Source organism: Zingiber officinale, chromosome 8A (genome assembly GCF_018446385.1).
Source record: "Zingiber officinale cultivar Zhangliang chromosome 8A, Zo_v1.1, whole genome shotgun sequence".
Classification (NCBI taxonomy): Eukaryota; Viridiplantae; Streptophyta; class Magnoliopsida; order Zingiberales; family Zingiberaceae; genus Zingiber; species Zingiber officinale.
Window position 1 is genome coordinate 124,364,320 of NC_056000.1, and position 24,216 is coordinate 124,388,535.

The 24,216-nt window shown below is 39.6% G+C and overlaps 2 protein-coding genes and 1 pseudogene across 2 annotated transcripts; 2 read left to right on the top strand and 1 right to left on the bottom strand.

The window, feature by feature from the left end:
* Positions 1 to 6,935: 6,935 nt before the first annotated feature.
* Positions 6,936 to 8,715, bottom strand: LOC122011210 (pectinesterase-like). The gene is made up of 2 exons (XM_042567616.1): positions 7,722 to 8,715; positions 6,936 to 7,630 (listed from the first exon to the last, which is right to left on the bottom strand). The coding sequence occupies exons 1-2, from the start codon at positions 8,713 to 8,715 to the stop codon at positions 6,936 to 6,938; spliced, it is 1,689 nt and encodes a 562-aa protein (XP_042423550.1).
* A 3,985-nt stretch (positions 8,716 to 12,700) lies between these two features.
* On the top strand, positions 12,701 to 15,612 carry LOC122011211 (annotated as a pseudogene).
* A 153-nt stretch (positions 15,613 to 15,765) lies between these two features.
* LOC122010105 (glycerol-3-phosphate dehydrogenase SDP6, mitochondrial) lies at positions 15,766 to 22,624 on the top strand. Its single transcript, XM_042566507.1, has 7 exons — positions 15,766 to 16,260; positions 16,641 to 17,114; positions 17,749 to 18,080; positions 19,274 to 19,434; positions 21,026 to 21,284; positions 22,158 to 22,455; positions 22,523 to 22,624. Exons 1-7 carry the CDS (start codon positions 15,894 to 15,896, stop codon positions 22,525 to 22,527), a joined length of 1,896 nt encoding a protein of 631 aa, XP_042422441.1. The 5' UTR covers positions 15,766 to 15,893; the 3' UTR covers positions 22,528 to 22,624.
* The last annotated feature ends 1,592 nt before the right edge of the window (positions 22,625 to 24,216 follow it).

The window sequence follows — 24,216 nt, forward strand, 5'->3', positions numbered from 1 at the left end:
TGGGGATACAGGTGTGTATTGGAGTATTTGTAGAAAATGCAGTTCAATGATCTTATTTTTTTTTTATGCTATTCAAGTTGATGAAGATGATTTGATTACTAATATTTTTTAGTTTGATGCTAAGATGAGAGCTGATTATGCTAATTTTGGAGATGTTGTTTGCTTTGACACAACCTACAGAAAGAAGAATGAAGGTCGGTCAAGTGCGATATTTGTAGGTGTTAATCATCATAAACAATCAATACTTTTTGGTGTGACTTTATTATATGATGAAACCAGTTTGACTTTTGAGTGATTGTTTGATACATTAACTAGAGCTATGGGTGAGAAAAAATCAATTTCTATTCTTACATATCAAGATGCAGTAATGGGAAATGCGTTAGCTTCTAGATGGCCTGAAACACATCACCGTTTGTGCATTTGACACATTTAACAAAATGCCGCCATACATTTAAGTGAAGTTTTTCTTAATTTAGAGACTTTGCTAAAGATTTTGCTTCGTGTGTATATGATTTTGATAAAGAGGAAGATTTTATTTCAGCATGGAACATGATGTTGGCCAAGTATGCACTTGAAGACAATGATTAATTGAGGCACATATACAATATAAAGGAAAAATGGGCTTTAGTATATGAACGGCAAATGTTTTGCGCAGATATGACTACAACCCAAAGAAGTGAGAGCATGAATAGTATTGTGAAAAAGTATATCACTTATAAACACAGGTTTTTAGACTTCTTCAATCACTTCCAAAGACTCCTTGATGATCATCGATATGAGGAATTAAAAGCTAATTTCATATCAAGGACAATTGTTCCATATTTAATGTTTCCAATTGAGATTTTAAAGCATGCTAGTAAATTTATACTCCTGAGGCATATAAGTGTTTTAAACAAGAGTGGTGCTTATTATTGGAACCCCAAGTTTGTTTTGATGTGATCAACAGTTAAGTTAGGTCCTGTAGTGTTTTAACCTTGTGTCTAAGTGTGCAGGAGCTTAGGAGCACAGGGAGTCGAGCAAAAGACGCAGCTAGCGAGAAGGACGATACAGGAGAGAGCCGATGGGTTTGGTGCGTCTGAGGTACGAGGTGCTGCGGAAGAGTACGCGGACGGATAAGAAGGAGGCACGCGACGTTTCCGAGGGATGAGAAACCGAAGCAGAAGGTTGCTCATGAAGGCCGAAATTGGGTTCGGGTGAGTCTTATTTCGGTTGGGTGAAATCACTCAAGCGAGCGGAGCCGGAACGGAAGACCCGGACTGAGGTGAGCAGCACCGGAGTAGAGGGCCCAGACCAAAAGTCAACCTAGTTGACTTTAGTGGTCCGGGTGCCCGGACTAGTCCAGGCGCCCAGAATTGGATTTTGATCGAATCGCTGTCAAACGTAATCTGTTATGAAGGGCATAAAATTTTATCCCCTTCCAGGCGCCTGGAACCCTTCCAGGCATCCCGACCAAGGTTATAAATACAACCTTGGTCTAGAAGCTTTTAATTCATTCAAGAAATTGTAACAACACTTGTGCGCCTCTATTATTTTGTTTAGCTTTATTCTTTCTGTGCTTACACTACTGTAGAAGAGGCTTCTCCGTCTGAAGGAGAATTTAGTACGATCATCTTCCTTGGATTAACAATCTCTCCGATTGTAACCAAATCAAATCCGATGCCTCTTCTTTTTGTTATTTTCTGTTTATTTAATTTATGTAAGTGTTAAATTAAAAGTCCGTGATGGATAGTTTATTTTTATTTGTGTAGGTTATTCAACCCTCCTTTTAGCCGGTCCAACGGTCCCCAACAAGTGGTATCAGAGTCAGGCCGCTTCAGAAGGACTAATCGCCGACCGAAGCACCGAACAAATGGCCAGACCAAGCATATATCCATCGAAGTTCGAGGAGGAGTTCAACAGCTGAAAAAAGCGAATGCAGGTATTTTTCAAAACAGATTTTTGAGTTACTTTTGATTATGGAATTTGGTTTTGTAGTACCAAAGGGCAAAGAAAAATACTAGTGGACGAAAAAAGAGTAGGCCAACTACGTGGCAAACGACAAAGTAGAATTCCATCTGCTGAGCATCCTTCCGCCACAAGAAGTCAACTGGATCGGCAACTACGACTCAGCAAAGGAACTGTGGGAAAAGTTCCTTGAGTTGCACGAAGGGACATCTGAAGCCAAGCTCGCAAGACAAGATTTGCTTCGCAACCAGTTCACCAGCCTGAGACTTGAAGAAGATGAAATAGTTGCGCATCTACACTCAAAAATTAAGGAGATTATCACCGAATTATTGAATCTCGGAGAAAAGGTAAATAACCGAGATTCGCTAAGGTATGCACTCAATTCATTTCCTAGAAATACTAAATGGGCATCACTAGTAGATGCGTTTTATATATCTAAGGACTTAGAAACTATTTCTTTCGAAGAATTATTTTCCACATTTGAAGTGCATGAATCAAGATGTGCAGGTACGAAGGAGCCCAAGCACAACATCGCCCTCAAAGTATCGAGTGACGAACCTGAGTCAGAGTCTTCTCTCGACTACGAGGAAATGGTTATGATGGTAAGACGTTTTAAGAAACTTTGTAAATCAAGAAAAACTAACCATCCGCAGGGTAGAAAGAGAAGGACTATCAGATACTACCACTGCAATGAAAAAGGGCACGTCAAGGACAACTGCCCCAAGTTAAGGAACAAGGACAAAGACAAAGGAAAGAAGCCTGTCCAAAAACACAAGACTCTGAAGGCGACATGGGACGATACATCGTTCGAATCAGAAGTCGAGGTCTTCTCCGGACTTGCACTAATGGCAAGTCATCAAGACGAGGACTATGACTCAAGCTCGTCCGAAATGAGCATCGAGAGCATTGATGAAGGGGGTGGTACGTCGGAAGAAAGCAGTAGTTCAGGAGGAGACACGGATAACGAGATCGACAAGATAAGTCAGGTACGATCTCTTCCTCCCGATAAATTATTTAAATTTGTTAAATTATTAACTAAGGATTGTTGTAAATTAGAAAAAAGAGATTAAAAATTTAAAAGTAATTCTAGCTAAATCTCGTCCGTTAGAAGAGTTAGACAAATTAAAATTAGAAAATGAAATTTTGAAAAGACAAGTAGATAACTTGAAAAATCATACATGTTCATCAAATACAAATCTTAGAAAATACAACAATCTAAATTGGTATATAAATTTCATAAGGGACAAATTAGGAATATTTCAAAGAAGGTATGTCCCTATGAAATTCTTAGTTAATCCAGTTAGCTGGAACCTATATTAGATTCCAAAGTCTTGTTTAACCAAAACTCTAAATTAGAATACCTTTAACCAAATCAACTAACTCTCAAATAGAATTAGATTTCATCAATCTGACAAAATTTACTGCACTCTTCAGTTGCAATTTAAAATGATTCCTTATTTGCATCAAAAATTTTTTTAAAAAAATTACATGTTAAGAAGGTTATCTATAATTTGAGAAAAAATTTAAGATCGTTTCATTTCTCAGTTGCAAAAAAAAAAAAAAGATTAAAGGGCATCTAACACGACCAGAGGAAATAAAAATCAGGAGGTCGAATGAAAAGGGCAATCAAAATTGTAGCAATAAATGAGTAGTTTTTCAACCACGATTATCTAATTACACTAGTGAAATGGCAGAAGCAACAATTGAAAAGTGTTGGTGCAGGTTGCACTAATAATATGGTTTTGATGTATGACAAATAGGTTAAAGTTAGATATGTTGTTTGTCTAACTATTTTACCAAGTGTGCAGGAGTTGACTGATCTGAGGAACCTGACACTAGGTTGAAATCCAGCTAGGTTCCCGGAACCCGATAACTGGTGAGAAGTCCGGATAGGTCAGCGGGCCTCGATATCTGGCGAGAAGTCCGATTGGATCTACGAGACCTGACAATCGGCCGAAGTCCAGTTGGGTCTGCAAACCTGACAACTAACGGGAAGACTCGGTGGGTCAGAGGCAAGTCAAGTGACTGCAAATGGTAAGTGAAGGTGAGCAACTGGAAGAGAGATCCAGTGAGGACGCGTTCCCTATTGAGGGAACTGTAGGCGTCGATCCAACTTAGATTCATTTGAAAAATCTAAGTTGAGAGATGATTAGGTTCTGGTTTCGTGGAGAAAGAATCTAATTAATACTCACATTTTATCATGTTGTGCTAACTCTACTTTGCAGGGTAAAATATATTTTTCGATTGTCTGGACTAAAATTTTCTTGTAGGTGGAAGATGATGAAGAAAAGGGTTCGGGCGCCCAGAGCAGGCTTGCCCAGCGGGTGCCGAGGGCGCCCAGGTGATCCGAGCGCCCGGACTTGGTCTAGGTGCTCGGAACCGAAGAATTATCTACAAGATGACATGGAGCGCATCGATTGACCGAGCCACGTGGTTCAGGTGCTCAAGAGGTTTCAGGCGCCCGAAATGGACCTATTTAAAGGCCTTCGACCAAGAGCTTCAAAACAACAATTGCGATAAGTTTCTTCTTGCTCGGTGCTCCGAAAAAGCTCTTGCGATACTATGAAGCTCCTCCGACAACCGACGACTCAGATTTTCATATTTTTCTTATTGTCAGTAACCTTATTTTTTTTGTTCATGTACTTATCTTGTAACACATTTTGTGAACTATTAGTGGATTGTCCAACAAAAGTACTCAACGAGTGCAGACCTTGGAGTAAGAGTCGTCGAACACTCCGAACTAAGTAAAACTAACTTGTGTTAACGTTGTTTGTTTCTTTCGTTCTCCGCTGTGTAACTTCGTTTTAATTCAAATTTTTCCACGATCACTATTCATCCCCCCTCTAGCATTTTTTCCGATCCTACAAATGGTATCAGAACGGATATCACTCTGAATTAATGAAACCATCAATCAGGCAAAGGATTCCTCTTCAACCTCTTTCCGTTCACATATATCTAACAAATTCTACCATGTGACCCCTAAAGTCTCCAGCACGTCATCAAAATTAACTTGATAACTCATGTTAAATCATTAGCTATGTCAAATCAGAAGTGTACGTGTATTCATAGATATGAAAAGAGTTAGATCTTCAAAGGATATAAAGAGAATCATCTATTCATCAAATGGAAGAGAAAAGAAATTAAATGTGTTTCTTGTCAATATGTCGGATAACCTTATATATACAATGAAATATATTTTCAATCCATCGTAAGAGATATATGATTTATTGGACTTCTACGTTTATAATTAAGTCCATAAAATTCTAACGTAACAGTTGATACATGTAAAAACTTTTATTTCGTCTGTAAATGAACGTATGAAAAGTTTTGATACCCTAATTAGTTGTGAGCATATTCTGTGGGCCCAAGTGTCTTTCCTAAGGATGAATCTTGGCTCACCATCACAAGTTTCTCTTCAGTGACCTTTCTGCTTGAGTTGCAAGCTCCTTCCATGATCCTTCGCCAAAGAAAGTATCTTTCGTGGCATCGACTCTACCTACAAACTTCTTTTGCAACCCTCCACTCAAGCTCAGTTCCATAGATCGGTCATCAGGTAAATATGATGATCTTGCCTGGGATCTCCAATGAACGAACTATTGGTGAGTTAACGTTAATGTTAACGAGTCATTAATTCCCCAAGAGCAGCGGGGATTTATAAAGAGATCTGTCGGAGTCTAGACAGAAGAGTCAAAGAAAGAGAGATTTAAAATGATGGCTGGAGATGTCCCTGCACCATCACTCTGAGCTCAAGTTAGTCTACCGCGCGTAGAGGAGAATGGGAAAGAATAGTAACAAATGTTGCTTAGATTTAGATAGTTATCTCCACGCCCACAAGAGCAAACAACCTTTTATAAAGTGGTAGATGTACTCTCACGTTCTCCACGTGTTCCTAGAACCATGCTTACATTACTATGTCTTATGAAATAAATGGTTACATTGCCTATCTCTTTTCGGTTAAACGGTTGTGCTTCCCGTGTTCTTCAGGAAAAAACGGCTATATGTTGTTTGTATCTTCAGTGACTAACAGCTCAACGCCTTGCCTGCTATCAATCGGATGTATCGGTCTGATTTTAGGAAATCGAGAGTCAAGGGCGGTGTGGAGTCAGAGACTGCACTCGGTCAAGGGCAGTTTGGAGTCGGAGACTACAACAAATTAGGAGTAGTTTGAAGTCGGAGACTGCATTGAGTCGACATAGTTTGGAGTTGGAGACTGCATCGAGTTGGGGGTAGCTTGGGGTTCGAGGCTGCATCAAGTCGGGGAATCGCCTGGAGTCGGGGGCCAATTGGAGTCAAGCGCGCATGGAATTGGCCAATTTAGCGTTTGAGATCAAACATTTGTTGACTTTACCCAGGACAATTAACTTTCCCTTAGCCACGTGATACTTCTAATTACCTCCGGTATAATACGAAAAGTACAAATGGGTCTTGACACGACTCTTTATAGGAAATATCTATATAAGATTTGAATTATGCATAAGAATTATGCCCTTGGATGTACAGTTAGATAGAGGATGACAGATTTATTATAATGAAATAGAAATTAAATCCCGACGAACATATTGTTGGAGAAAAATTTCTCCCATTCTCTAATCTTGATAAACGATTATAAATTTATCCCATAATTTATCTCTATAAGATCGATTGATAAGAACGGCTGAAATAAATATAATCACCTCGCTGCAATGTTTGTCTTTTACCAACGCACCTTGCTCATGGAGTGCTGTTCTTCAGTTTCAAAGTATGCTACAACTGTATTTTGAATATTCAATTATTATTATTAGTCGACACATTTTAGTCAACTCTTTGTAGTCTTCTGCACGTTCCGTCTTCAAAATGAAAATTCGTCTTCCATCAAATTGCACGCTGCTCGATAATAATATGTATCAGATTTTCACAACGTGAACAAGAACAAAAGAATACGAATGAATCAAGTTTAATTAGACTGATCAAAGCTTCTTTAATTATTAATTAATCTTCAAGTAATTTGTTAATTAAAGCTTTAATCCTCTGTCATAAGGCACTCCGGCCAGTGACAACCAGTTGTCTCCCTGAATGAACTTGCTCGCCGTGAAATTGTCCGCCTCGCCGGACCTAATCACATGAAATCCCGGCCATTTGACCCGGCTGGCAGTCCCAGCGCCGGGCCCCGAGTTACGGAACTCCGCATAGTACAACGTTGCCAACGCGAAGCTGCCGTTCCACGGCAACCACCCTGCCGGATCGACCAACGCGTCGATGAACGACTCCATGATCACCGTCCTCGAGTAGAGCTGCCACGGCCGGCCGAGGTACGTCCTCGTCGAGTGGCCTGCCGCCTTGAGGTCGGCCGCGGCGAGGAACCTGCAAGACTGCATCGAGGTGCCGGTGTTCTGGTTGGGGTCGCTCCGGCCCTGGGCGGTGATGGTATTGCCCTGCCCGTGAAGAGGCAGCCGGGAGTAGACGTTGCATCGCTGGAAGACCGCCGCCGCGTCGCCGAAGATGTAGTCGACAGTGCCGTAGATGTCGCACTCGCGGTAGAATTGCCGCATCGAGTGCGCGTAGAGCGTGTCCTGGTAGCCCTCGAAGCTGCAGAGGTAGAAGGCCGAGAGGTCGGCCCCATTCCGGATGGCGACGGCCTGGCCCTTCGCGGGGCCGGCGGTGTTCCGGAAGGTCATGTTCATGGCCACGAACCCCTGCCCCACCACCGCTGCAGAGCAGAGCAATTCGATCGTTTACTATCTAAATAAAGGAATCGATTAATGGTTAAATTCTTCGACTTCTATAATTCGCATATATACCAAACGTTGCGCTGTTGAAGGTAGTCCGGCCATCGGCCACATTATGGTTTCCGGTGACCACCGTCTGGTTGATACCTTCGCCGATCATCATCAAGTACGTTTTACGCTGCCCGACGACGACGTACTCCTGGTAGATTCCGGCGGCGACGAATATCAAGTAGTAGCCGGCGGTGGTCCCGTCGAGGTTGCTTGGTGCCGAGTTGACCGCGGCGGTGATGCTGGTGTAGTCCCCCTTTCCATCTTGGCTCACCAGCACAATGTTGTGCACCAGAATGGTATCCGTGCCGTCTTGCAGGAGTCGTTGGGTACGGCGCCTCCACCTCTCGAGCAGTTCTCTCTTCGAGCCCGAGATCCACAGCGGCAGCCGGCGATCGCCGTCGACGAGAGCCTCGTGGAAGAGAAGTCCTCTGCGGTGCGGCGTTACTTCTGAGGCAGAGCGGTTTCCCCTGTTCGTCTTGTTGGGCATGACCCAAGCCTTGTTGAAGAGCGCGAGGGACATGCTGTAGAGCTTGGTGCAGTCGGAAATGGGCACCGCGAGGCCGTCGGAAATAGGAACCGCTTTCAGGCCGTCGGAGCAGGTCTTTTGGTTGGTCACCAGGGCGGAGAGCAGGGTCTGCAGCTTCTCGGCCTGGTGGCCGAGCAGCGTGTCGGTGTAATTCACCGTGACCGATGCCGTAGTCAAGAAGTCGATGTTGAGGCTAGAGAGGAGCCGGCAGTCCTGGAGGGCCATGACGGAAGTGGGGGACAAGGTCGACCGGCGGGCGAGGTAGAGGTCGACCAAGTCGAGGAACATGCGGGCGTTAGAGAGGGACTTGGCCAGGGAGAAGCGGCCGTAATCGTGGAGGCTGCAGTCTCGCGGCCGCGTGAGGAAGGTCATGCAAAACTTGGGGTCGAGGGTGGAGTTGCAAGCAATGGAAGGGTTGAGCGCGGCGGAACGAGGGACCACGTCGGAGAGCATCGGAGCGAGGAGGAGGAAGAAGACGAAGAAAGCCATGAATGCATTCTTTTGTTAAAAGATAGAGGGTGGTGGTGAAGTTGTATATATAACGAACTTCGGAGGTTAAACTCACAGAAAAAAAAAACAAGAGGATTGGTCATTAAAAATTTAAAATAAAGTTTTTTTCAAAAAAAAACATTAATTAATTAAAAAGATGCTCTATAATTGATTTTATTTAAAAAAAATATTTTATTTTAACAGGATTAAAAATAACCACGGATATGACAACCAACATATCCTGATGCTACACCATAATCTCAGGATACGATAATTAGCAAGTAGCTATTAGTGTTAGAGGCTCAATTTTATTAAGTGTAAAATAGATAATTTTTATATTATAATTACCGATTAATTGCTAATATTATAGTTAAATTCTAAACTCTACAATTTTAAACTCTTAATTATAAGTTCTAAATATTATTATATCAAAATACTTTTTGATAAATGATGGGGTGATAAAAAAACACTCCACTAAGTACAGGTCAAAATAGGAGTCGACGTGGATGTCAACATCCAAATGATCAACGACAGGATGTTAAAGGGCTCATTTATAGTGATCGAGCAGAGGTCGACTACAATAACTGATCGATGCGTGCAGTGTCCAATCGGCAAGTGACTTGTCCGAGTCGCCCCCCGTCCAGCTCAGAATAATAGGGTAGGATCGTTAGACGTTCAGTGCGGATCCGCAGAATGCTAAGGTCACCAAAGCACTTGTCCGAACGAAATGAGACAAGCTATTATACTTAGTCACCACAAGAAAGAATAGTCAAAGGTGATCGAGCGGAGGAGTCCCAGCTGAGCGGCTATCCCGCTCGACTGAACAACGGGATCATTGTTGTATCTCTCAATATCCTTCTGATAGATAATACCTATGACACAGGGCATGGTTAACAGACGGATCGTATGACGGAAGCTTCTACTGTTTTGTCAGGGATATGCCCTGTTAAAGTATGGTGTCAGAGGCACTTTCCTGATATGTCCTTTTATAAGATAAAATGGAGAACGTGCCCACGACCAATTGGAGAACGTGCCCACGTCTCGAGAGAAATGCGCATGTTGCGTACCAGAGCACTATATAAAAAGAGGTTCATGCATCGGCGGAGGTACTAATTATTCACTATTTACACTTGTATCTATTGTTGCTCTGTCTTTTTCCTCTTTCGGTGACTGATGCTCAGCGTTAGAGGGTCAACACCGGAAATCCCTTTCCTGACTCGGCACTGACGTTTCTTGTGTTTGCAGAGCGAAGTGAAGTCCACATTCAGTCAACACAATAACCACATTTCTAATCAACTATCTCCATAATTCTAGGACAAGATCAATAAACTTCTTCAAAATTATTTAAATTTTATAAAAATTATTTTAAATTAATTTAAATTAATTTAAATTATTTTAAAACGTTAATAAAAATGACTAAATAGTTATTATAATACTATAATAATATTGTATTAAGTATTATACAGTAGGTACTTAATAATGGTTAGACATTGTAGTAATTAACAATGTTATAGCCAAGACTAAGAGCTGGAGGGACTATGGCGACAGCTGTCCCTCCCCTCTCACTTTTTTTTTTTTTTTTTTTTTTAATTTTATTTAAGAACATCTTCAATGAGGGATATTTAGAGGGGATATTTTTTCAAATATCTTCCATTCTCAAATATCCTTCATTGTGGGGGATATTTGAAAGAAGAATAGAAATTACCGGGCACAATTTTGTGTAAGGTGATTTCATTATGGGTGGTATGAAAGTGAGCCCAAGAAGTTGTAATTGAGAAATAAAAATATTTAATAGGTGGGGTCCATAAATATTTGGTTGAGGGAATATTTTATTATGAGATTTGAGATATTTAATAAGTGAGATATTTAATTGATGATATAAAAGTGACCCATAAATATTTGGAAGAAATATTTGATATCATTGTGAATCCAGTGTAGCACGCGTGTGTGAACAATGATATCTTTCAATTATTATTTTAAAGTAAAATATTTTATTTAATTTTGATAGAGAATCAAAGGCTTAAAAAGGCATGGGTGTGTGACAGCGGAAGAACCAGTTGTTTATATTGAATTAGGGAGACTTTAGGTGACGTAAAGCGCTTAATAGAAATTGTACGCTACGTCTCATCGCTGGTGATCTGGATTTCTAAACGGCACCCTCATGGGCATCCCATTCGCCAAAAAAACAAGGCAAGATAAACAAGAATAAATAAATAGCTAGCTACGGTATAACGGAAGGATTTTCAAGTTGTTAATATTCGCAATTACGTACCCATGAGCTACGGTATAAAATTTATTTTTATTTACAAAAGATAATTATATAAAGTCTAAGACAAAATATACAAACGAAGACATTGTTGCTTTTAAAATATATAATTATATTTTATAAAAACATTTTTTATTACTTTATTTGTACTTTTAGAGTGTATCTTTATTAGTCAGTATTTTAGTTTGCAAATACTGGAAGTAGATGATGCTTAAGTAATTTGGTCTAACTAGAGAGAGGTGGGAGCGAGTAGTAGAGAATGAATCCCATTCGTTTGATTCTCGCATAACAATTTCAGAGGGCAAAATACAAATATATTCATGGGGAGCCAAAATTGCATGTGAGATAGCTACCATGCTTGTTTGACATCCTTCTATGTAAAAAAAGAAAAGAAAAAGAAAAGTAAACTTGAGGTGAAGGTCAGTTTGCACTCTTCAAACGATTAATCAAGTATTTAAGTATAATTTTTTTCACTATTGGGATGAGAACTTTTAGAGTGTAGGAATATGAATGGACCTCTGTGAATATTTTTTGATTTATTTTGATGGTTGGTAAAATTTTTTTATAGGATTATGTCGGTCATCTTCAAGATTAGTCAGTTTAAAAAATTAGATATCTATATTACCAAAAAAAAAAAAAAAAGGAAAAGATGATTATCGCCCCCATGGCGCGTAATCGAGTTGGTATTTGGGTGAAGAGTTGCCACAATACATCTCGGGTTCGAATCGCGGGTTTATCCTGTGTTAGGCTCCCTCATCTAGGAGGCTGCTCGGCTGGGCAAATAACCCCTATGATTTACTCCATTCTAATATACTTAGGGCGGTCTTGGAGGGATTTTAAGGTAAGAGTTATCATCTTTTGCCACAAAAGGAAAGGATGATTATCACCCCTCGAGGCATGGTGCAACGATAGAATATTTGGTGGATCTCCAAGGCATCATAGATAAATCCTCAGCTGGAGCATATTTATGCTCTATTTGATGGAAAAGCATCGAAAGTCACACGAAGTACTATTACCTATGGGTCTGGATCCACTTGCGAAGTGACTGTATTGCAAATGCAACATGAAATATGATTACACATGAGCTTGGGTCCACTGGTGGAGCGGCCATATTAGGAGTCATAGTTGAGTACTCAGGTGAAACATGACTTTCATTAGTGAGGATCAACTTATGATGGTTAGCTATCGGTATCCAACAATATGAATACTTTCCAAATTTATTTTGATAATTGATGAAAATCTTCCATCGATTGGATTGGATTAGTTACCTCCCGGATTAATAATTTCGAATAATTGGATTTTTAAAAATTAATGATTATTACCATACTAATGCACGGTAAAGGGACCTTACTCTTCCCTTTCACCACTTAAAAAAAAAAAAAAAAAAAAATCAGCCCAATTCGGGCCGAATCCATAATGTTTGGGCGCCTAGATGGTCCAAATGTCTTTGCTTCCGAAGCTTCTGGAATCTCTGCCTATCTTCCTTCGTCATACCGAAACCCTCCCTTTCCTAAACCCGCTGTCCTCAGTGTTGGCTGGGACGGTTTGGCGGCGAGCGTACTTACCTTTTTCACCATGTTTCGGTCTCATCGTCGTCGCTCACGCTACTCCCTGCCATTCCTCCGATGGCCTCCGCCAACGCTATCTCAGGAGTGTCTGAGGGGGAGAGCGGCCCAGAGGCAGAGGCCCGATGCGCGCCGGAAGCTCGTCGTGCGAGCCATGGCGAAGAACATCGCCTTTGATCAGAGTTCCTGGTCGGCTCTTCAGGCCGGCGTCGAGAAGCTTGCTAATGCTGTCGGTGCAACCCTTGGTCCTAGAGGTATTGCTTCTGTGACTGACTGGTCCTTTCGGTTTCAATTCTTTTCTATTTGCCTTTGTGTGTTCTGTGATTTTTTAGTAGTTTTTCTTCTATAGTTGGATTTGATTATTGGATACAAAACATCTGTCAGAACTATTATGCGTCCTCTTCAAAAATTCTAGCTGATGTTACTCTCTTATCCGCGCGAGCCTTTTGTATATTGTACAATTGATTATGTGCTTGAAATCCTTGTTTCATATGAGCTGCAGGGAGAAACGTCGTGTTATATGAGTATGGAGCTCCAAAAGTTGTCAGTGATGGTGTAACTATTGCCCGTGCCATTGAGCTATGGAAAATGCTGGTGCAGCTTTGATTCGTGAGGTATGCAGTGTCTTTACACGAACCAAGATCCTAGAGCCTAAATTAGCTTCCTTCTGCAGTCTAGTTCGTAGTAGGACGAGTGATACACTGTGTTCTGTTATTTTGAAATGAAGGTTGCCAGAAGGTATAATGTGTTGGATGCACACTGTTACTTGCAACTATGTTAACCTATGTTCTGAATGTTCTTAACTCTTTTCTAGACATATATTTCCTTGAATTCTTAAAAGGTTTTACTTGTAGTTTTGAATTCTTCTAAGAAGGCTAATATTTGATGAATATATGCATCTGCTGCAGCTGTTGAATCAATTTCTGTTGGCAATGATGAATTCCTAGGAACTATGATTTCTGATGCTATTGATAAAGTTGGTCCTGATGGTATGCTATCTATTGAGTCCTCATCCTCATTTGAAACTACTGTTGAAGTTGAAGAAGGGATGGAGGTAAGACTTGTGAATTTGCTTTTGATTTAGTTGCTTCATTGCTTTTGAGCAACTTTTTAAGACTTCAGTGCCTTTTGGGTCACGCAAATTGATCGAGGCTACATCTCTCCGCAGTTTGTCACAAATCCTGAAAAACTGCTTGTTGAGTTTGAGAATGCCAAAGTTATTGTGACTGATCAAAAAATTTCAACAATAAAGGAAATCAGACCTCTGTTGGAAAAGACCACTCAATTGAGAGTTCCTCCTCATTATCACAGAGGATGTCACTGGTGAGGCTTTAGCAACTCTGGTCGTGAATAAGCTTCGAGGTATTCTGAACGTTGCTGCAGTCAAAGCTCCTGGATTTGGCGAAAGAAGCAAGGCTCTTCTTCAAGATATTGCCATTGTTACAGGTATTCTTAATTTGCTTGTTCAAGTCGCTATTTGTAAGTTTCTTTTTCATTTAGGTTATTGCAATTATAAGGTTACACAAGTTCAATGAACATATTTTAGGAACAAAAATCTTTGTGACTGAGTGAATTACCAATGAATTTAGTCTTTCATATCTGATCACATTGACTAATTTCCAGTAGCTTTCATTATTTAATGCACTGTTTATTGGTCTGGATGTTCTTATGTTTTGTGATTTAACAATCAGAAAATCAAAAAGATTGAAACATAACGGTGGATCTGCTGCTTGTTAAACTTGCAAACAACTATGCCTTTAAGGCCATTGATTAACATTTTCATGTTAGGGGAGTTCCAGGCAAAAGATCTTGGTTTGTTGATGGAGAATGTTTCAGTAGAACAACTTGGTACAGCAAGGAAGATCACAATCTTGCAGAACTTGACTACCTTGATCGCCGAGGCTGCATCCAAGGATGAGATCCAGGTTAGGATAGCCCAATTAAAGAACTCGCAGAGACAGACTCTATTTATGATTCTGAGAAGCTAGCGGAGGATTGCTAAACTCTCTGTCGGCGTAGCAGTTTGAAAGGTCGGTGTGGCCACTGAAACAGAGTTTGAATATCTCAAGCTGAGAATAGAAGACGCCTAGAATGCCACAGTTGCTGCTATAGAGGAGGGTATTGTTCCTGGTGGAGGACAACTTGGTACAGCAAGGAAGATCACAATCTTGCAGAACTTGACTACCTTGATCGCCGAGGCTGCATCCAAGGATGAGATCCAGGTTAGGATAGCCCAATTAAAGAACTCGCAGAGACAGACTCTATTTATGATTCTGAGAAGCTAGCGGAGGATTGCTAAACTCTCTGTCGGCGTAGCAGTTTGAAAGGTCGGTGTGGCCACTGAAACAGAGTTTGAATATCTCAAGCTGAGAATAGAAGACGCCTAGAATGCCACAGTTGCTGCTATAGAGGAGGGTATTGTTCCTGGTGGAGGCGCCCCCCTGGTTCACGTCTCCACTTTTGTGGCTGCCATCAAAGGCGAGATTGGAGGCGCCAATGAGCATATCGGTGCCGACATTGTTCAAAAGGTACAGCCAGACATTATCAATTCAGACAAGTTGCACATCAATTTACAACTCTGCTATCTAATTTATACAATCTTACAGGAGCTTATATCGCGGAAGCTTTGATCGCCCACAATGCAGGTGTGGAAGGAGAGGCGGCGGTCGAGAACATCAAGGACCGCGAGTGGGAGATTGGCTACAATGCTATGACTGATGTATGAGTACTTAGTTGAAGCTGGAGACTGGAGTTATGGACCGAGCTTAGGTGACAAGATGCGGCCTGCAAAATGCTGTGTCGGTGGCCGGAATGGTGTTGACGACGCATACGACGCAGGCCGGAATGGCGTTGACGCAGGCAATCGTGGTAGACAAGCCGAAGCCAAAGGCTCCTGTGTCTGAGCCAGCCGAAGGAAGTCTAATGGTTTAACCATTCTTATGTGACTTCGATACTCCAAGCAACTCGGCAGTTGACACTTTAGCGCACATGAATCCTTAACCACGTTTCCAAGAACAGCGTTTCAGTTTACGCTAATTAATATTGATTCGATTCAAAATTTTTTCATTAACTATTACAATCTTAGCGTAGGGTGAATAATTTGAATTACAATTAGTAATTTTAATTTAATTTAACATGTTAATAAACTCTTTTGAATTTTGATATATCATTTGGTAAATATTCTGCATGCGGATCCGGTATCAGGATCCGGTTCGCCTCGGTTTGTGCCAGTATCGATTTATTCCAATAAAGCTTGCCTCCGACGACTGCCTCCGTCGCTCCCACGATTCCGCTGGAGCAGGGTCTCCAGACTTTCCGTCTCCGATCCTTCTCTCTGCATCCTAAACATGGCGGCCACTTCTCGCTTTAAGGGACTCGGAGCAGTCCTCGCTGCCTCGGGGGCGTCCTGGGCGGCCGTTGCTCTCGTGCAGCCACCGACGGCCTCCGCCTCCGAACGCGGACCCTCTGGGATCGATTTCGCCCGACGAAAGATCGCCGATCCCTTCGCCGTAGTCCCGCCAAGGGAGGTCCAGGAGTCGGCCCTCATCGGGACCAGCCCCATCAACCCGCTCGATGTCCTCGTGATCGGCGGTGGGGCTACCGGCTGCGGCGTCGCGCTGGATGCCGCCACCCGAGGGCTTCGCGTGGGTCTCGTCGAGAGGGAAGATTTCTCGTCGGGGTCGTCTTCGAGGTCCACTAAATTAGTACACGGAGGTTAGTAGTTTTCAATCCCCCCGCTTTTTTTTTTTTTTTTTGGCTTTTTCTTTATTTCAATGAACAATCGGATACCATTTTTTGGTAACTGCGTGTTGTTGAGATAAGCCAGAATTCCCACTTTCTCTTTTGTTTTTTCACTTTATTATATTATAGCAAAGGAGTTGGATTTCCCATCCACATGCACCAAAAGCTTCTTAGGTACTATATGCTAGCATCCAAGATAAAGGTCCTATGGCATTTTTCAATTAAATTAACCTTTGGTTGCAAATGGATGAAAGTGTGATTAGGTGTTGTTGCTGTACGACCCTCATACATTTTAATGGTACATCTAAATTGTTAGTGGCTTTCAGTCTTACTTGTTGATAATTACTTGTTAGGTGTACGATATTTGGAAAAAGCTGTGTTCAATCTTGACTATGGGCAGTTGAAATTGGTTTTCCATGCACTAAGGGAGCGTAAGCAGGTCATTGATAACGCCCCACATTTATGCCAAGCATTGCCCTGCATGACACCTTGTTTTGAGTGGTTTGAGACTGTATATTATTGGATGGGACTAAAATTATATGATCTTGTTGCTGGCCGAAGGATGCTACATCTCTCACGGTATTATTCTGCAAATGAATCAGCTGAACTTTTTCCAACACTGGCCAAGAAAGGTCACAAGGGAAGCTTGAAAGGAACTGTTGTGTATTATGATGGGCAAATGAACGATTCACGGCTGAATGTAGGACTAGCTTGTACTGCTGCATTAGTCGGTGCTGCTGTTCTTAATCATGCAGAAGTAGTATCCTTGATTAAGGATGAAGTTGGTGAGCGAGTAGTGGGTGCACGAATTCGCAATCAGTTGTCAGGTACATCTAAGCAAGTTCATTTTCCTCTTCTCTTTTTCTTTATAAAAATCATTTCCACGTTTAACTTTAAATATGGAACAGGAAAATGATCACAAAATTGAACCATCAAACTAGCTTTTGTGTGTTAATGGGTATTGTAGTTAGATGCAAGATACTTCTGAATCTTGTTGTGCAGATGATTATAGATGCAGCAGAATTATTTAACTGTCTTTTTAGCTAAGTTTGCTTAGATGCTCCAGTAGTAGCCCCCTTGTCATTCTAACAAGCTCTATTAAAGCAAACATCCTCATTTCCTCAGCCAAGAGCTATTCCTATTGGCAGAATCAGGACCATATATACTAAATCGCTGGATAAGCTCTTTTACATCATTGCATACTGAATTGGCTGAGAAAATAACACATAATGGACTTCTATTCTACTCGCAACATATATTGCATCAACTTACAATGCTTTTCTCATGCAATGCTGCTTAGCATAATTGTCAGTAATTCTTGACTTGCAAAGTTTATGCTTGAATGAGATATGAATTAATTTTATGATTTATGTTGATCTATATAATATTGTTCTTGACCAACACTAAGGAAACTGTCTTTTTTTTAACTTGTTATGCTCCTTAAATATGAACATTGATCAGGTAAAGAGTTTGATACATTTGCAAAAGTTATTATAAATGCGGCTGGACCCTTTTGTGATAGCATAAGAAAAATGGCCAATAAAGATGCACCAGCAATGATATGTCCAAGTAGTGGTGTCCACATAATACTTCCTGATTATTATTCTCCTGAGGGAATGGGACTAATTGTTCCCAAAACAAAAGATGGACGGGTTGTTTTTATGTTACCTTGGTTGGGAAAGACACTTGCTGGAACTACAGATTCTAGCACTGCCATTACAATGCTCCCAGAGCCACATGAAGATGAAATACAATTTATATTGGATGCCATTTCTGACTACCTTAATGTCCAGGTTTGCACAATGCTCACTTCGTATCTATAATCTTCAGTTTAATTAGGTTTTTCTTGCATATTCTTCTACCTGTAAGTTCATCGTTAGTTATAGTTTTAATACTTTTGGTCTCATAATAAACCAAGTATCACTTCATTCGGATATAGATATTACAATAAGTTAACAGTAGCATTAAATCTTTCCTCTAAGACTGCTGAGAAGAAATATCAATCACTAAGGCACACTCATTGTCGATTCTTTCTAGTTTTCCCATGTAATCACCTCATATAAATTTGTTTCACCCTCTAATTAGAAAATACTTAGTATTCGTAGGTTATATTAGCAAGAAGCATGCAATGTCAATATCCTCTTTGTGATAATTTCCTGAGGTGGCAGTTATTAGAAATATGAATCCTTGAACTAACCGAGAATAAAAAATGCTGATGGTTGTTATTTTGATTCATTGTTTCATTCTAATAAACATTTCTGGAAAAGTATCATAAGAACTAATTCTTTACAAATTATATAGGAAAGCAATTATCTTTAGTTATGTTAGCCTTCTAGAAAATAAGATGCATCCTATTTCTAAATTGATTCATTATTTAAGCAATTTATGCTTGGATGGGAATATAGGGTCATGATTGAATGGGAGTAAAAATCAAAACTGAGAAGATTGATATTCTACTGAATGCATTAAGGCTTCTTCCATTTCTGGCTAACACAAAAATGCATAAGCAAATCGAACAATAGATTCCTTTTGATACTCTTTTTTTCCTAGAATAGGGCCTGTGGTCATTTAATGACTAAGAACTTTTGGGAATTTTTAATTTGAAACTCAGTGTCTACATTTATTACTAAGTAGTTCCATTTTGAGAAAACTTACCATAGAAATAAATTACAATGTGGGGAAGAGGAAGAAGAGGGATGCATGGAATTCGTAAACTAAGGAAAAGTAGAAGATGGTTGAACTATCTTTAGGAAAAATGTTAGTTAGCTTATTAGCTTATTCAACTTGGATGCGTTGATAACATCATTAAAATTTGATTCATAATATGCTGAAACTCTGGTTGATGGAGAGACAAATTTAGAAAAGGAAGTGTAATATATGTATTATACATAACTATTCATTGTGGTCATTCCATTAAATCAGCAAATGTATATAGAACCAGTAGAAAAGTTACAGATTTTGATTCATAATCTGGTTAAAACATCAGGTTAGACGTTCAGATGTGCATTCTGCATGGAGTGGTATTCGACCATTGGCCATTGATCCATCAGCAAAAAACACTGAGAGTATATCCAGAGATCATGTCATCTTTGTGGATCATCCTGGTTTTATAACTATAACAGGTGGAAAGTGGACTACATACCGAAGGTAACCTTCATTGCAAGTAAATCTCTGAATAAATTTCTCTCTATTTCACTTCTATAATGCCATACTAAACAAGCAACAGACAAAAATAACTTCTGTAATTTCGTCTGAATGTTATTTTACCAGATTTTAACTGGAAAAATTAATGGCACTGCAGAAAGTTGACTACACATTGAAGCTACCCTTTATTATCAAATCCTAGTAAATCAATAATAAATTTCCCTCAACATAATTTTTAGACGCCATGCTTTGTGATCAACGGACAAAAGTCTTTTGTAATTTCATTGATTTTGATTTTATTTGGGAAAACATTCTAAGATGTGCGACCATGCTAATCTTTAATTACTCAACTGCCTGAATTGGAATGATCATCTGAAATACTTAATATTTGCCGACATTGGTTTGTTTTGCATCATACCATGATCAGTTTCAGAAATATAGCCATTTGATTCCATGATATACTACTTTAGTTGATCTACAACATCAGCAAGCAGTGAGTGTCAACTATTTGCGGCTTGCCCAACAAGTCTTATCCTGCCATTTAATTCTAGCAAAACTATATCATCCTCCACACTAACCTAGATTCTCCTCAGTTGGTGATAGCAACTCTAATAATAATTGTTATTCCATTGACACTATTTACAGTAATCATATTACTGAGTTGTAACCAATTTACCTGCCAGCACATACAGAACTAGTAAACATTGGTTGCATTATCAAAATACATTCATGAGGTTCCATTGTCTGTTCTCCATAAATCCTTAAGGCTGTTATTACTTTGGATTAGAGAAGGGAGAGGTAAAAGAGGGGAAGGAAAGGAGAGAAGGGGGAGAATGGGGAGGGAGGTAAGGTTGATTAGTTGGTGATGTGAAGGAAAAGAAGGGGCTATCCTGTTCTGATCCTCCTTCCCTGCCAAATCCATCTTCTTTTATCCCTTCTTGAAAACCACAAGACCACATCTTATAAGCTTTAGCAAACACCACATCAGACATCTATAGCCAACATCATCTTCTACCTCCATGTTGCCACTTCTGGCCTCAGGATCACTTATCGCCCTCAATTCCCTCAATATGAAAAGGCAGTGCCAATGCTTGTCACTTTGTGGTTGTGGACCAATGCTCTGATGTTCACATATGATATCACCAATGATCACCACATTTGGTTGTGGATACGAAGTCATGGTCTTTTTTGCTCATTGGGTGACTCTTTCCATCGTCATTTCCACTTATATTTGGGGAAGCAAAATTGACTAGAAGGAAAGGTGCATCTGATTCCCTCGTAATCGGATTCCTTACTTCCAAGTAATCATAGCCTAATTCTTGCTTAAAATAGCCAAAAAAAAATTGCGTACTTTACTTATGGGTTAGGATTAATGAAAGATGACTTTAGGAGACAAAACTATAGAAAAGATTGCTTGTACATTAGCATATCATTGTGTAATTCAATAACTAGAGCCAAATGGGTGAAGTTGAGTTTATACCAACAGGTATATGTTTTACTTGTTTTCATTGCATTCTGGAGTTTATGTAGAGTGTTTGTGGTAGATTTGTTTACAATTTCTTTATACTTAATAAAATTTTCTTGTTAATACCAGCATGGCTGAAGATGCAGTTAATGCAGCAATAGAGGCAGGCAAGTTGAAACCTTCCAATGGTTGTGTGACTGATCACCTCCGTATTGCCGGTGGAGATGGATGGGATCCAGTGTCATTCACTATACTTGCTCAACAGTATGTACGAATGAAAAAAACACACAGCGGCAAAATTATTCCTGGGGTGATGGATAGTGCTGTTTCCAAGCATTTATCCCACGCATATGGTACTCTTGCTGAACGAGTAGCTACTATTGCTCAGGTAAGACTCGAGCATAGTCATTTTTTTTTTGTCACAATACAAAGTGAGTTTCACAGACTAACTAATTTCCAGTTTACATTTTGGCTTTTTATTGCATTACATAGATGCTGGGGGTTTCCAACTATTTTAGCTTATGAATATTGATGCTCCTGTCGATTCTAAATTCCTTATGAGATATAAAATAACTCTGCTGCAGTTACTTATTCTTTTCTCTACATTAATTTCGAGTACCGATAACATTCAAAAAAAAAAAGATGATGCTTGATAACCTTTCCTTGGATTCTTTAGCTCTGGAAGATTCAAGCACAAGCATTTGAAAACATCATCCTGCATTTAGAGCTTTCTAAGAATGTATTTTTCCAAGGACAGTAAGGATAAAGAGCATGTTTTATAACACCCCCTTCTCAACTTATGTGGGTTGTAGATATCTGAACATTTTTTTTGTAAATTTACTCACAGAACCCATAAATATCTTGAGCGGTATCATGTCAATTGAAAAGGTTTGCATTTTGTTTTCTGTTTTTTTTTTGTACGTTTCTGTCTGTGCTACGGCGTCATTGATGAATATCTTGGCTGATCATGTGGAATTGCTGCTTTGCTAGCAATTTTAATAGAGATTTGATAAGATGCTATAGCAGTTGAACTCTTCATCTGCCTTTTCCAACCCATGTGGCGAAATTCGGAGTAGGCACTTGAATTCTTATTAAAATTTCGTAGAAATAGTTGTTCACATAGATTCACATTCATTGTTGATGCTTGTACTTGAGTCTAATTCCTAGGAAACCTCAGTGATGTTTATGATCATTGTTTTAGTGTGGCATCTACTTGGTCCAACTGCTTCACATGCATTCTCCCTTTGTGTTCTTTTGACAGAATGAGAACTTGGGGAAACGACTAGCCCATGGATACCCCTTCCTAGAAGCTGAGGTTGCATATTGTGCTCGGAACGAGTATTGCGAATCAGCTGTCGACTTCATCGCTCGAAGGTCTAGACTTGCTTTTCTTGACACTGATGCAGCAGGTCGAGCATTGCCCCGTGTAATAGAGATTCTGTCTGCCGAGCACAAGTGGGACAGAGCCAGACAAAGGCTAGAGTTGCGAAAGGGCAAGGAATTTTTGGAAACATTCAAATCATCAAAAAATGCACAGTTTCGTGATGGAAAACACACAGGTAAGAGAACTATCTCTTCCATTTTCTTTCTGAAATGAACTCCGAAATTGCTCCTATCGTTTGGCAGGTTGATGAACCCGATTTTTCGGAACAGCAATTGCGCTGGCTGTCTATGAACGAGATTCCACATAATGATTCCATCATACCCCAAGTAACAAGGACAAACTAATTTTAGCTGAAAAATTGAATGTTTATCTGTTACATTACCTGTACCAATAATAGCATTTTTCTGTATTTGCTCTGCCAAAGCTAAGATCATAAACATCGAATAGCACGAATTGATTTTTACAACTTTCTGTTCATTGTCATACCAGTTCCATATTTATGAATGAACCATGTTTTGAAGCTCCAATTCTGAAGTCCATATTGCCAATTATAGTATCTGGTCTTCCGAAATTTTTTGGTATTATATGTTTTGGCTTAATGAGTTTGGTATAGCACAGTTTGACAATGCTCCCCGGGTTAGTAGTTTTTTTTTTTTTTTTTCAAAACGCCTTTTAAAATTTTTATTGATGTTAAAAATGTAATTCTAACTCTGCCCATGATGACCGGTTATGATCGATTCTAAGCTTGGATAAAGGAGGAGGGTTGCGTTAGGTTGCCAGCTAGTGTCAAATTATGATAAATATTCAATGAATGAATTCATTAAACTATTGTGTTAATACTAGGTTGTTCTCCGGAAGAAATGCGTTGCAGGGTTTGATTGTAACGTCTCGGCAAGGATCACTACATCTCCAGAACTCGGATGTAGTGATAAATATATAAGAGTTCGCGTTACAGGGTCTCAACAAGGACCGCTATATCTCCATGAGAACTTGGGTGTAGTGTTAAATAGACAAAAGTTCTCACACCATAGGTTAGATAAGAACAAATATGATAGGAAAACTAATAATCTAATATTTGAAACATGGAATATAGGAACTCTCACTGGTAAATCAATGGAGATAGTAGATATGATGATTAGGAGAAAAATTAGTATTTTGTGTGTACAAGAGACAAAATGGATAGGCGAGAAGGCAAAGATGATAGAGAACTCGGGTTTTAAGTTATGGTACACTGGAAAAAGTAAAACAAGAAATGGAGTAGGTATCATTGTAGATAATTTGTTAAAGGATGAATATGTAGGAGTAGTTAGAAAAGGGGATAGAATTATAACCTTAAGATGATAGTGGCGAAAGAAATTATGAACATAATTAGCGTATATGCATCACAAATAGGATTAGATGAAACTATCAAATCAAGGTTTTGGGAGGACTTAGATGAAATATTACAAAATATTCCGCCAAATGAAATGATTTTAATAGGAGGTGATCTAAATAGGCATGTTGGAGTGAAAAATGAGGAATATGAGAGAGTACATGAGAGTTATGGGTTTGGAACGAGGAATGAGAAAGGGAAAACTATATTAGATTTTGCAATAGCATATGACCTTATATTAGCTAATACGTTTTTTTAAGAAAAGAAAAGAACACTTAGTCACATTCAAAAGTGGGAATAATAAATTGCAAATTGACTTTCTTATGGTTAGGAAGAAGGATAGAAAGATTTTTAAAGATTGCAAAGTCATCACTGGAGAAATTTTAACTACCCAACATATGGTATTAGTGTTAGATATACGCCTCAAACATAGTATCAATAGAAAGAATATATACAAATTCCTAGAATTAAGTGGTGGAAGTTAAAGGATGAGAAACAAAATATATTTAAGGAGAAGGTAGAAGTACATGCATTAGGTGAAATATACGGTGACTCTAATACAAT

Bases quoted from the DNA above. Each gene is read 5' to 3' on its own strand.
- LOC122010105 (XM_042566507.1), top strand. From the start codon at position 15,894: ATGGCGGCCACTTCTCGCTTTAAGGGACTCGGAGCAGTCCTCGCTGCC. The intron at 17,115-17,748 runs GTACATCTAAGC...AACATTGATCAG, and splicing joins AATTCGCAATCAGTTGTCAG to GTAAAGAGTTTGATACATTT. The intron at 21,285-22,157 runs GTAAGACTCGAG...TTCTTTTGACAG, and splicing joins GAGTAGCTACTATTGCTCAG to AATGAGAACTTGGGGAAACG.
- LOC122011210 (XM_042567616.1), bottom strand. From the start codon at position 8,715: ATGGCTTTCTTCGTCTTCTTCCTCCTCCTCGCTCCGATGCTCTCCGAC. The intron at 7,631-7,721 runs GTATATATGCGA...TCTGCTCTGCAG, and splicing joins CTTCAACAGCGCAACGTTTG to CGGTGGTGGGGCAGGGGTTC.